This window comes from Panthera tigris, chromosome D4 (assembly GCF_018350195.1).
Source record: "Panthera tigris isolate Pti1 chromosome D4, P.tigris_Pti1_mat1.1, whole genome shotgun sequence".
NCBI lineage: Eukaryota > Metazoa > Chordata > Mammalia > Carnivora > Felidae > Panthera > Panthera tigris.
In genome coordinates this window covers 24,378,858-24,393,154 of record NC_056672.1, presented here as the reverse complement: position 1 = coordinate 24,393,154, position 14,297 = coordinate 24,378,858, and the positions used below count along the sequence as shown (strand labels likewise).

Below are 14,297 nucleotides of genomic sequence, written 5' to 3'. Positions count from 1 at the left end.
CTACAGGTAAAGCCAGGTTGCCTTGAGGTTTTTTTGTTTGTTTGTTTGTTTTTTAGGGAGGGGACCCTACCACAATCCAATTAATCGATTTCCCTTTTATGGTTGATGGTGTTTTGGATCTTATTTTAAAAGTCCTTCCCCTGTAGGATATACATTTGAAGTAGTTTTAACAACTCTGTAATTTGAATTCTATTAAGAAGCTTTAAAGAGCTTTGCTTTCCTCCCAGTTTTGTCCTTCTGTAGTCATTAGATGATTCAACAATGAAGGGACAGTAGATACAAATTACAGAGTTGGATGTGATTTTGCAGATGTGCTCAACGCATATTGATTCCTATCTGCTACAAAGTCGTGTTGGTAATCAAGTTCTTCTAATACAATTTTCCCACCATCTTTTAATCTTTTGTGGGCCATTTCTGCCTGAGACACTTGCCCCTTTTGGCTCATTCTCCTTAGCAAGCTTGTGCAATCCATAAAAAGCATCCCCTCTGCCAGAGCATCACCTTTGCTGCTCCAGGCTATGGTTGATGCACATCCTAGGTCCATCCTTTTTTTTAAAATTTTTTTTAACGTTTTTATTTATTTTTGAGACAGGCAGAGACAGAGCATGAATGGGGAGGGTCAGAGAGAGGGAGACACAGAATCTGAAACTGTCTGTGCTGAGCTGTCAGCACAGAGCCCGACGCGGGGCTCGAACTCACAGACCTCGAGATCATGACCTGAGCCTAAGTCGGCCGCCTAACCAACTGAGCCACCCAGGTGCCCCAGGTCCATCGTTTCCTAGAGCCTCTAGGAACTCAGAGATGTGCCAGTATTTATTTTTTCCCTTAAAGACCTTCTGGGGGTGCTTTGTATTAGAATCCAACAACAACCTTCATCTGGTACACTTGCCCATGCTTAGATTTATACTCCTTAATCTGAAGAGCATTCCATTTATTTTTAAGTGCAGTCTTCTTAGGTGCCTTCATGTTGTGACTTTGTTATTATTATTGGATGCCCCACACTTGCACAAATCTCAGAGCAGGGCAGCTCCAGCCAGAGAATTCCTAGACTCAGAGAATTAGCTATGAAAGGAACCTTGAGGGACATCCAGTGGTTTCCAACTACTATCCTGGGTGACATTTGGAAATCCTGGGGGCATCTGTGGTGATCGCAGTGACTAGGTATACCACTAACACTTGGTACCTGAAGGGTAGGGGGGACAAATGTCCTATCTGCCTTGGAAGGTCTGAAACGATAAAGAATTGTTTAGCTCCCAAAATGCCAGTAGCTCCCCATTGGAAAAAAAAAAAAAAACTATTTAAATTCCTTTATTATATAGATGAAGAAAATGAGACCTGGAGAGGTTGGCAAGTGTCTAAGCTCCTACAGCTAGATCTGAGCTAGAACATGGGCTTCTAGACATGCAGGCTGTGGTCCTCCCATGGATACAAATACGTTTTGTTGGGTGAGCTCTTCCCAGCTCTTCGTTTGGGTGGCAGGAGCTATCTCACAAGTACCCTACCCTTGTTGTTTTAAATCTTTCTCTCTCTTTATTTTTTACTGATTACAGCTGAGCTCGGTGATTACGATCCTGACGAGCATCCCGAAAATTACATCAGTGAGTTTGAGATTTTCCCCAAGCAGTCACAGAAGCTGGAAAGAAAAATAGTGGAAATCCATAAAAACGAACTCAGGTAATAGGGGTAAACATTTGGAAGAATGATAGAGGTGAGAAAGTATTCTCATTGCAGGGAATGTGGAAATTGTACTGTGAAATAAGAATATTGGTGATGTATGGCTGGACGGTTTCTGGCGGCAGAGGGATCTTTCTGGGCACTGTCAAGATCTCCATCAATAACCATCTCAATAGCGTGGGGTCCCCTGGGTAGCTGTTTATGAACCATCAGCAGTTATTAGAGCCCTCTGTTTTCCAATGGGTTTTAACCACACTGCGTTTCTGTAAGTGAAATCTAGGGTACATACGTGAGTGATCTTTTTTCTGTTTTGAATTTGCATTGCCTTGTCCTCTCCTGTGTTGGAAGCTTTGACTTCCAGATAGGGTAAAATCCGTCGATGAGATTTCCTTTCAAGATGACAGATTCAGTGTCTTCTCTGTTCCTTGTCTGTGGTGCTCCAGGTTGATTGTGATTGCGAACTACAGAGCAGTGACGATGGGAGTAGTGGAATCGCACACAGTACTCACTGTGTACCAGGCAACATTCTGAGTACTTGTACATAGTGACTCACTTAGCCTTGACAGTGACTTAGCAGATAAGTACCATGATAGTTTCCATTTTACACATGAGGGAACTGAGGCACAGAGAGATTACCCAAGCTAGCAAGTGGCAGAGTCCAGATCTGAATCCAGGTAGCCTGGCTCCAGAGTCTGTGCTCTTAATCCTTGGGATGCTTCTGCTCTGGGTAGGCTACCAGGTATGACATGGGCATGGGGAGGAATCCTTGCCAACTTGGAATCAAGTAACTCAGGTGCTCTAGTCTGTAACTAGGATTTAGATCTGTGCAAGTCACAGAAAAATTCACTCTGATAATAATCATGGGCTTTGCTATGACAAGTATGGACAAAGACCTGCAAGAACGGAGACACCTCCATCTTCTGGACCTCCGGTAATTATATATAAAAAAGAAACAGTGTCACCGGATTATGAATTCTGGAACAAGTAACCTTCCCCTTGTGGCGGGAGTGCTCAAATTCTACTTTACGCAAGCACTCCCCCTTCTGGAGAGTCTCAGGAGAGTATATGTGTGGGCATTAAAGGTGGCAGCGTATTTCAGCTTTGAAAGATGACCTTTGTTCTTAACAGATAAAGATGATTAGACATCAAAAAATTGTACTGACTTCAATTTTATTTTTTTTAATTTATTTTTTTTAATTTTTGAGAGAGACAGAGACAGAATGTGAGCGGGTTAGGGGCAGAGAGAGAGGGAGACACAGAATCCGAAGCAGGCTCCAGGCTCTGAGCTGTCAGCACAGAGCCCGACGCGGGGCTCGAACTCATGGAGCTGTGAGATCATGACCTGAGCTGAAGTCGGACGCTCAACTGACTGAGCCACCGAGGCACCCCAGAAGTGTACCGATTTCAGAAAGCAACATGCCATCTCTGTGTAATTAGGAGTATTGTATCCTAATGAAAAGCTTTATTGAAAATATAAGACACTGACTACTCTTTTTACGTTGTGGGGACGTGAATGCTAGAGTAAAAATAAAGTTCCGATGTTCTAGCTGAGGAGTTTGTGGACCAGCAGTGTCTGGGCAGCACAGGGCGAGAACCTCTGGGTGAAGGAGTCACATCCACCGTGTGGATTGGTGGGAGATGGGAATCAAAAGGTCTGCTGTGACCGGAATTTATAGGAGCTCAAGTGCCCGGAACATAAGATATTAGTAAACATTTATTGAGCATCACTAGATGCCAAAACACTGTGTGAAGAGTCTTAGGTGTGTCCTCCCAGCCCTCCTAAGCTCTACAGGGGAGGTGCTATTTATTGTTCCCAGTCTAAGGTGAAAATAGCACAACACTGAGTGGATCAAGGACTTGCCCTGTTAGCAGTGAAGTCAGGACTTGAAACTTGCTCTTACTTGACACCAACACCCATGCTCTTATCCACTGTGCCGAGCAGTCATAAGCCAATCAGATAAGCTGTTGGTGTTCCACAGTGATCACCATGGCAGTGGTGCCAGAGGATGGCGACTGTGAGCAGGAGGACCAGTTATTTCTGCTCGCCAGACAAGAGACACTACGGACCTGAAAAAGAATAGGAGTAGAGAATATTGAAAGATAGAGTTTTGAGCAACCATACCTCAAGACTTGGTGACCTCCTGGATTTCGTGAGTAAATGAGTGAATCAGAGAAGATGCCAGGTTGATTTTTATAATCAGAAAGCTGTAGATTGGACTTTGTGCCAGCGCCTGACTTTGTTGATAACCCTGAAAGTAGTCCTCATGCACCAGGGGAAAAGAGGGGGTCATCAATTAGCCATGATCTATACATCTTGGAAGCAAATGCCATGGCTTGATCAAAGCTGCTACTCAGAAGCACTACACATTTGTAACATCCAGAAAGCCCTTGTGAAGAAGTGAAAGTTGTATGTTGAAGGATGAAATAGCCAGAAGTAATGTGACATTGCATGGAGAGGTTTAGAGGGTGATTTTGAATTCCTATGAATTTTTGCTCATCCTCAAGTAGTTGTGCATTTCCTTCTGCATCAGTACAGCAGAGAGAGATTATAGGTTTGGATGGGAAGATAAGAGCAGAATGAGCTGACAGTGCAGAGGGAGAGAGACTTTCTAGAATTGGTTGGAAGGCTGCCATAGAGACAGGTTATTTTGGGGAGTCAGTGAGCCCTTTGCACACAGGTTTTGAAAGTGTTGATTTTCTGGTGTGGGAAATTGGACGTTTGGTTGGATCACTTTGCAAACCCAACAGTGTCAGGAAGGAGTTGTAGAGGGAAGACAACCATACAAGGCTGTACCAGAGTGTTAACATCTTACTCTCCAAGGTTATCACAGCACCCGTGACCCTCCCAACTCAGCAAAGGGATACTGTGTGATCACTGAACTATTATTACAGAAACTTCCTGAGAGGATTCAGCTGGCATTTTGGGGGGTCTGAGGGACCCCCAAACTAACCTCCTGCTTCCTACATGGCTTCTGAACCAGTGGAGAAAGAAAACAAAAGACATGGCAGGGGGGACACAAAGTTCAGCAGAAATAGTGATGATGATTTACAGTGAGATAAATGTACTCACCTGTGGGGGTTCACAATCTTCTGCCTTTTTACATGATTGGAATCCTTCTCCTTATGTGCGCTCTGAGGAAGGGACACAACTATGATTCTTAGGAGAAAAATAACCAGGGAGGAAAAAGAAAACCACTGTCTCTGGGAGTCTACACACTGCCTTAAGTTGGAACCAAGATGCCATGATAGACCGCATCTGAATAAGAGTTTGTTAGGGAGAAGAAAGTGAGAGAGTCTCCTTGGAATTTTGAGGTGCTTGAAAATTTTGAGGTGCTTACTACAAGGGTGTAGTAAGAATTGTTATCAACTCAGATTCCTTTTAGATGTTAAGAGATTTGTGAATGAAGATTGAAATTTATGGCTGGGTCAACTTTGCTTCCTTAAATGTGCCATCTGAACAGGAGGGTAGGTAGGAAGTCACAGTTTTGCAAATCTACCAACATGGTTATTGATCATCTCTATATTGGTCACAATAAACTAGATTTTGATCAGGGAACAACTCCAAAAGCTCTGTGTTTAGAATGAGCAAGGCTCATTGTTCTGCTAAGTGTCCATCAGATGTCAGCTGGGGGGGTCTCTGCTCACCATTGTCACTCAAGGTACTCACAGGTTTGAATTTGCCAGTTGTTGAGCCAAAGGGAAAAGAGAGTTCTGGAAGGTCTTCCTTCAGCTTGTGGCCATAACTACTCACATGGTCCTACCTAATGGCAAGGAAGGTGCAAACTGGAAATAACTGGCAAACAACTCTTAGTGGCTTTTGTAATCTCATTAACTAATAGGATTTTTTTAAATGTTTTTATTTATTTTTGAGACAGAATAAGACAGAGCATGAGCAGGGGAGGGGCAGAGAGAGAGGGAGACACAGAATCTGAAGCGGGCTCCAGGCTCCGAGCTGTCAGCCCAGAGCCTGACGCAGGGCTTGAACTCACAGACTGTGAGATCATGACCTGAGCTGAAGTCGGACGCTTAACCAACTGAGCCACCCAGGCGCCCCTGGATTTTTTAAACTTTTACTTAATTAAAAAAACTTTATTTTTTATTTTTTTATAGATTCACAGCAAAATTGAGTGGAAGGTACAGAGTATCCCCTATTCTCCCTGCATAGCCTCTCCCATTATCAATATCCCCACCAGTGTTGTCTTTGTTGCAATTGATAAACCTACCATGACACATCATGATCACCTACAATCTGTAGTTTGCCTTGGGGTTCACTCTTGGTGTTGTACATTTCATGGACAATAGTATAATGACATGTATCCACCATTATAGTATCATGCAGAATGGTTCCACTGCCCTGGAAATTCTCTGAGCTCTGCCTGTTCATCTCTCCCTCTGCCACAGCCACCGGCAGACAGTGATCTTTTTACTGTCTCCATAGTTTTGCCTTTGCCAGAATATCATGTCGTTGGAATCATACAGTGTGTGGCCTTTTCAGATTATCTTCTTTCACTTAGCAATATGCATTTAAAGTCCCTCCATGTGTTTTCACCCATAGCTCATTTCTTGCTGAATGATATTCTATTGTCTGTGTGTTCCACAATTTATCCTCTGGCCTACTGAAGGACATCGTGGATGCTTCCAAGCTTTGGCAATTATGAATAAGGCTGCCATAAACAGTCATGTGCAGGCTTTTTGTGTGGACATAAATTTCCAACCCCTCTGGTAAATACAAAGGAATGCAATTGCAGGATTGTATGGTGAGAGTATGTTTAGTTTTGAAAGAAATATTGAAAGAAAGAAATATTGAAAGAAAAATTGAAAGAAATAAATCACCAATCTTCCAAAGTGGCTGCATTCCTACCAGCAACGAATGAGAGTTTCTGTTGCTCCATTTACCCTCCTCACCAGCATTTGGTGTTTTCAGCATTCTCGATTTTGGTCATTCTAATAGGTGTGCAGTGAAGAGTATTTTATTCAGAGAGATTTTATACAGGCATCATTGGGCCACCTACTAACTTGTAAACTAGAGGATGTAGGGATATGTGATTCACATTATTGAATACAGATTAGGGCTAAAACTCACTGAGGCTGAATGATTCTTCTTGATCACGGATAGATAAATTTTTTGGCTTTCTGGGTCACGTGGGATCTCTATTACAGCCACTTAGCTATGATTTTGTAGAGCAAAAAGAAGACCTAAACAACACATAAATTAGTGGGCGATGATTCGATAAAACTTGATTGACGAAACAGATGGTGGGCCAGATTTAACCCATGGGTGCTAGTTTGCGGACTCCTGCTCTGAACACGTGGTAGAGCAGGTCTGGAATCAATTTCTGCTTCACTGTCCTGCCTCTGTAGATAATTTTAAGACAAAAGATCAGTATTTTTTAAAACTACGTGTAAGAAAGAATCTCTTATGATTTACAGATTTCATTTGAGTGTGGTACGCAGAAATGAGGTCCTAGCATTGGGGCTGCTTAGCAATAGGTTATTCTTCCTTCCAGAGCCCTCTGGTGGCCGGAAGGAGCTGTTGCCACAATCCCTAGGGGTGTGACAATTCTGTTATTTTTTTGCCTGTCTTGGTTACTGTTTTCCACAGCTTTAATCATGGCCATGTGGGTTAGAAGGGAATGGAATACCCATTCCATTGGTCCTGAGGGTTGATGATCAAGAATATGATTGATTTTACTATCGGGAACCCTGAGAGGCTTCTCTGGAGGTTTTCCTACACTTTCTACTCAGCTGGTTCTCTCAATACCAGTTTATCAGATTTCTCATTAGAGGCAAAGACATTTGGATTAGCTTCAGGCACAGGTCATCAGCTTTCAAATATTCAAAAGTCTCACTTGGTGGTGAAGTGGTTTTGATGAAGTATATTCCCTGTCCTTAAAAAGCAGAAAAATCATCCAATTAGCTACCGCCATAATGATCTGATGCAGTGAGGCTTGTCCTGGAAGCAATAATGACACTGAGTATATTTCATACAGAGTCATTATCTTTTTATTTTTCAAAATTCACATTCTCTGTAAATCATGTGCTTCCTGGCAAGGATTTATAGTGTCAAAAATGTCTAGTCTTCTAGAAATAAGTGATCTGCAATGATAAATACCCTCTACCTGTGCTTCTGATGAAGAGATTACAAGAGCCCCCTCAGGAAATGTTTTTTGTGCAGCTTGGGGAAGAGCGTTTATTGTATAAAAGGAAAATGGGAACGATCAGATTACTGTACAACTTCTAATCTTTCTTAAGATGTGCTTTTAATCATCTCTACTACCTCCTTCCTGTGCCCTTTCTTTTCTCAAGTCTCTCATTTTAAAGCCCTAGAATCTCTTTCTCTCTCTCTGAAAGATCATCAAATCCATTTCCATTCTCTGTTGTTATTTGGCATAGGAATTGGAAGAGGGAATTACTTGGCATCAAATGCTCCTCCTGTAAAAACTGAATCCTTGTATTATGTGGCTTAGAGTCAGGGACATTTCTAGGGAGGGTTGGGCCATGGGCAAATCATGTGTGTGTCATGTATGCACCCAAGCCACCAGCATTTTTATATAGGTAAAATCTAGCTACAGTGACTTGAAAGGAGAAAGAGTAAAGTCATCAAAGTGCAACATGGCTTTGAAGAAGGGGAGAAGGATAGTATTGACAGCTTGAATCAGCCATGACTCAATACATTCTTTGATTCCCCCCAACATGTGACATGTAAATTACGCATAGTCAGGGGCACCTGGGTGGCTCCGTTGGTTAAGCGTCCAACTTCGCCTCAGGTCATGATCTCACGCTTTGTGAGTTCAAGCCCCGCGTTGGGCTCTGTGCTGACAGCTCAGAGTTTGGAGCCTGCTTCAGATTTTGTGTCTCCCTCTCTCTCTGCCTCTCCCCCACTTGTGCTCTGTCTCTCTCTGTCTCTCAAAAATAAGTAAATGTAAAAAAAATTAGACACAGTCAAAGGCTTTTTGAACTTTAGATGAGCTTATAACAGTGTATCCATCCAGTGATCCCTCTGTCCATCCACATACTCATCCATGATTCATTCATGCATCTATCTGTCCACCCATCCACGTACCCATTCATGACTCAGACATGCATCCATCTATCTGTCCGTCCACCCATGCACCCATTCATGATTCATCCATACATCTATTTGTTCATCTATTGATGCAACAAATACTTATTAAAAGGCAACTCTGTGTCAGAAACTGTGGTCGTGTTGGATGACCTAGCCCACTGATCCTCAACTGCTTCACCACCAAGCTGGGATCCCCTTCATCATCTATACTCTCCCATGCCCTCATGTTTTGAAAGATTTTATCTAAAAAACAATATTCACAAAGTAACAATTAACTTGTTTCCTTATTTTTATTGGTCATACACAGCTACAACTACCACCTAGAGCCTTTGAATATCAAGAGGTCACTAACCAAAAGCCAAAAACTTGACACTCAGTTATTGCACTTGTGGGACTCTTAGAGTCCAAAGCAGGGGTTATAAAATGACAGTTGTTGAATTATGCTGTGACTCAGATGTATGGTGTTTGGGCCAAATACATTTTTCAAAATGGCATCAGTTGCCATAAACCCCCAGCTTTACTTGCGCCTGGGAGATTTGGTAAGGCCAGACCTTCTCCTATGCAGCAGTGCTTGGCCAGAGCTCAGCATCAGTTCTCTGTAGGAGACTCATTTGCTCTCCAAATCGCCACCATCCCTGCTTGGCTCATTCACCTTCTCCCTCTGTTGGTTGAGTTTGCGACTATCTTCTTGTACCAATAAGGAAATGGATGCCTGAAAAATTAATTTATCCAAGGACCTACAGATAAGAAGCAATAGACCTTGACCTAAAACCTGAGTTTTCCTGCACATCTTCCTAAGAGGCTGCTCTCCTGGAAGCTTTGTCCTTGCCAGGCCCCCGGGCATTACCACCGTCTCCCTCATAGCATGGCAGTTACCCAAATGAGTAGTGTTCTATCTAATGCTCTCATAAGAATGGTTCCCAGTGGTCCCCAAGGAGTTTGCAAGAGATCATGTTCCTCTCTAAGTAAACAAATAGAAATGACAAAATGGGGACTCTCACTCCTAGTTAGGACATAGAAAAGCATGAGACATTGATTTCCCCTAACACCAAGTTAACACCACAAGCTACATAGACTACAGAATACTATTTTTGAAACCAATCTGAGAGAAAAGAAACCTAAATACTAAAATCCAGAATGTCTTTCCTAGGACAGTAGAGACCTGCACTTGCTTTCACTTCTGATGATATGGGAGGAGGAGGAGGAGGAGAGGGAGGAATATGCCTTAGGTGGGGTCAAGGGGAGCTAGCCAAATCCTTAATGAGCCTTTGATGGCCATGAGTGGGCTGACTTAATGGATTGAGACCACAAAGACTCCAGCTACAGAGTGAGTTGCACTTTCCCACCACCATTTGGCCCTAGACCTTCACCAAGCAAAGAGGGAAGAAGTTGGACAGGATCGGAGAGGTAGGTGAGTGAAACTCTTGCAAGACACTCCAGACCTTCATCCAGCGCAGGGTAGCTCTTGCCAACAGCAGAGAAAGGACCACAGGGAGGTCCTTCTGAAGGGCAGAGGGCCAGTGATGGTTCTAGAAAGCAAAGGAGACTCCTTGAAGTTCAAAACGTTGACAGCAATGCTATAAAGCATAGAGAACTCTCTGTGGAGTCTAATGGGTGCTAAGATCCCAAGCCCTGCTGAAGGGTAAGTTCTGAGAGCACTGTCAAGCATTTGAAGCCAGTGGTGAGTAAAATCTAAAGTTTTCAACCAAGTTACAGCAAAACCTAACCTAACTTAGCTTGAGAATTCTACTTTGCTGAGTTTAATTCTGCATCTCAAAGACCTGAATGGATCAGGTGGAACCAAATCCGCCCCTTCCTGCCAACCGTGCTCCAAGCAATCCAGATCCTTGCTGGCAAGACCCACACCCCGTTTAATTATCATACACAGATAATAAGAGTGTTCCTTTTGGAAAAAAAAAAAAAGAATACCAGGTAGGTAGAAGGGAGATAGATGGCTAAATACACGATTACTCGACCTCACCTAATTTATTAGGAAAGCATATTTTTAGAGAATTGTTAGCTCTTACAGAATTCACCTAATCACTGGTGTTTCATCTAAATGTCTCATTAGAGACACTATTAATCTTAGCAGAACAGTTTCTGATGTAAGATTCAAAGGATAGAAAATCATTATTTTCCATTACCAAAAAGAGTTTTTGACAGAAACAAATGTCCAGAGGGAGATCTGAGGAGGCACAAAAAATGTGTTTAACTGGTCTTAGTGTCTTCCTGAAAACCTGATCATTCACTGGCTTCTTCCTCCGTGAGTCAGGGAGACTCAGTTTCCAGCGTCATCGGGGTCTCCATCTTTCCTCCATGGTTTTGTACATCTTTATACTCTGAACATTTGCAGTTAGCCTTTCTCTGTGTCTGACTTTTTTAGATAAGGTCTTTTCAGTACTTAGCTGTTGGAGATCTGCAATCAAACCCAAGGCAAATGATACCCATTTGAGGACTTTTATTTTAAAGAGGGGTCTTTGCTTTGGTGTGAATATCTTGACATGCTTCCTGACATTTCCCTCAGCCTCATGATTCTGATTTCAGTCACGTGCTGAACTAATGCTGTTCAGAGGGCGAGGGGAGGCCGTACTCTGTGCCAGGCATTAGTCTACTGGCTTTTTATCTGTCAGCCTCTTACTCTGTACACCACATCTTCAAGGTGTAGGCACTATTTTTACCTTCATTTTATGGAATCAAGGAGATCAGCTTTAGTTGTTTTCTATTTCTGTGTTCACTTCCTACCCTTCAGAATTCAGCAAACTTTTTCTATACTTGGCTGCTTAATAAACACTTGAGGCTGTGGAGAACATATGATTTCTTAATGGTTACTTATTTTGGGGAGGAAGAGACAGAGTGTGAGCGGGGGAGGGACAGAGAGAGAAGACACAGAATCCGAAGCAGGCCCCAGGCTCTGAACTGTCAGCCCAGAGCCTGACACAGGGTTCAAACTCATGAACTGTGAGGTCATGACCTGAGCCAAAGTTGGATGCTTAACCAGCTGAGCCACCCAGCGGCCCCCAGAACATATGATTTCTGTTGCAAGTTCTCAGTCTTGCTGTTGGAGCATGACCACATCCATAGACAGTATGCAAACAGATGGGTATGGCTGTGTTCCAGTAAGAGTTTATGGTAATGAAATTTGAATGTTACATAATTTTCATGGGTCAGGAAGTACTCTTTGTTCGATTGTTTTAAACCATTTAAAAATGGAAAAACCAATCTTAGCTCAAGGGCTGTACAAAACCTGGCAGTGGTCCCGATTTAGCCCATGGGCTTCAGTTTGGGGATCTCTGACCCAGATTAAAACTGAGACCTCACTGCTCTCATCAGGTCTGAATATCAGGCACCTCAGATGGATGGCTTCATCACTGATAAGATGCAGTGTTTAGAGTTTAAAAAGGGTTTTTATAAGAACTGATAGAAACCATTTCATTTTGATGTGCTCTGTGATGGCATGACCATATCATGTTGGTAGTGATGGTGACAAAGGCACTGAGCAGTGAACTTCACCTCGGCATTTACTAGTTGAGGAACCTTGAGCAAGTTACTTTTCCTTTTTGAGTGTCAGAATCCTCATCTATAAAATGATAAGAATTTCTCCTTTATGAGTGCTAAGTGACAAAATACATATATTGCTTTACAACAGAAATGATTATATTTCGCTTGGAACAGTAGAGTTTAGTAAAAGGTAGCCCAGCATGCATATCTGTTATGTTCCTAATCCTGTTTTGTTCAGCAGTACTTTTAGACTGAATGATATTTTGTTCAGTAATTATTTTATTAAAAGGACAGGAATTATTCCTTTTTTTTCCACCATTGCAAATATATAGCACATAAGACTATATACAATATATGTGTAATTTAAAGAATAGTTGAGGTGCTCCTGGGTGGTTCAGTCGGTTAAGCATCTTTGGCTCATGTCATGATCTCGCAGTGTGAGTTCGAGCCCTGCATCAGGCTCTGTGCTGACAGCTCAGAGCCTGGGGCCTGCTTTGGATTCTGTGGGTCCCTGTCTCTCTGTCCCTCCCCTGTTCATGCACACACACACTCTCTCTCTCTCTCTCTCTCTCTCTCTCTCTCTCTCTCTCAAAAATAAATTTAAAAACCTTAAAAAATATAGAATAGTTGAAAAAACACCCATGACCTGCTCACTCTGTTTATGAATTAGAATATCACCAGATGCCCTGAAATCTCAGGTGCACCCCTCCCAGATCACCTCCTTCCCTCCTCTGCACTGTTCTGAATTTGGAGGTATTCATTCTCTTATTTTGCTTTTGTTAAGTGTACTTGATATTTATCACTAAATAATGCATTGCTTTGTGTTTGACTTTCACATAAATGGGATCCTACTCTATTCTTGCATCTTACTTTCCCCATCAACATTGTTTTTGAGGTTCTTCCAAGCAGATGCCTGTAGCCATAGGTCTTTATTTGTACTTCTTTGTAACTAATACACTATGATATGAACATGTCACATTTTATGTATCCATTCTGTTGATGGGCATTTGGGTTATTTCCAGGTTTTTGCTATTACAAAGTCTTTATGGTTTCTTGAATAATTCTCATGGGAGCATATGTAAAGGAGTTCCTAGCCTAGGTAGAAACCCGTGTGTAGAATTTGTAAGGCTGTAGAGTTTGTATGGTGTTCGCTTTTCTAGGAAGTGGTGGCTTGTTTGTTAATGGGGTTTCTCAAGCTGACACTCACACCCACAGTACGTGAGGGTTCTCAGTGCTTCATCACCTTTTTTTTTTTGTCTTATGCTCTAAAAATGGAAATAGAACACGGATTCAGGAAAGTGCACAAAACATAAATGTAAAGCTAGATGAATTGTCACAAAGCAAATGTGTATAACTACCACCCAAGTCAGAGAGGATTGGTAACAGCCCGGAAGCTCCTATCCTGCCCCTTCTCAACATTTACCTTCTCTCTCCTCTCCAAAGGGAATCTCTTCTCTGACTTTTAACATGTTAGTTGTGTTGTACTCATTTTTAAAAGCCATATAAATAAATTCGTTCAGTGTGTACTCATTTATATCTGGCCTCTTTTGTTCAGTTTTATCTTTGTGATAGTTGCCCATGTTGTATGTAGCTTTAATTCATTTAATTTTGTGGCTGTTGAGCATTCCTTTGTCTATCCATTCTCTTGTGCATAGACATTTGAGTTTCCTATTTTTTTGCTACTACAAATGGCACTACTATGAAAATTCTATGTATTTCTTGGTGTGGCAGGCACAAGTTTCTGTTGCATATAAAACTATTAATGGAATTGCTGTATTACAAGGTAAACATGTTGAATTTTTGTAGATAATGCCAATTTCCCACATAGTTCTACCAAATTGCTGTCCCACCAGCAGTATAAGAGTTGCTTTTTCTGCAAATCCTTGTGAGCGTTTGGTACTATGTTTTAAATTTTAGCTATTTAAACGTATATAATGTATAGATGATGTATAAATGATTTCTCATAGTTTTAATTTGCATTTTGCTGATCATGAGGAGGTTAAGCACATTTTCACATAGTTGTAGGCTATTTGGATATCTTATGAAGTGCCTATTTAAG

The 14,297-nt window shown here is 41.9% G+C and overlaps 1 protein-coding gene across 3 annotated transcripts in view; it reads left to right on the top strand.

Annotated features, from left to right (window-relative positions):
• Positions 1–14,297, top strand: part of FRMD3 (FERM domain containing 3) — a 310,702-nt gene that overhangs the window by 200,707 nt on the left and 95,698 nt on the right. For all 3 annotated transcript variants that reach the window (XM_042964448.1, XM_042964447.1, XM_042964449.1), the window contains one exon: positions 1,551–1,674. In XM_042964448.1, coding sequence (XP_042820382.1) covers positions 1,551–1,674 — 124 coding nt within the window. The remainder of the gene's footprint in view (positions 1–1,550; positions 1,675–14,297) is intronic.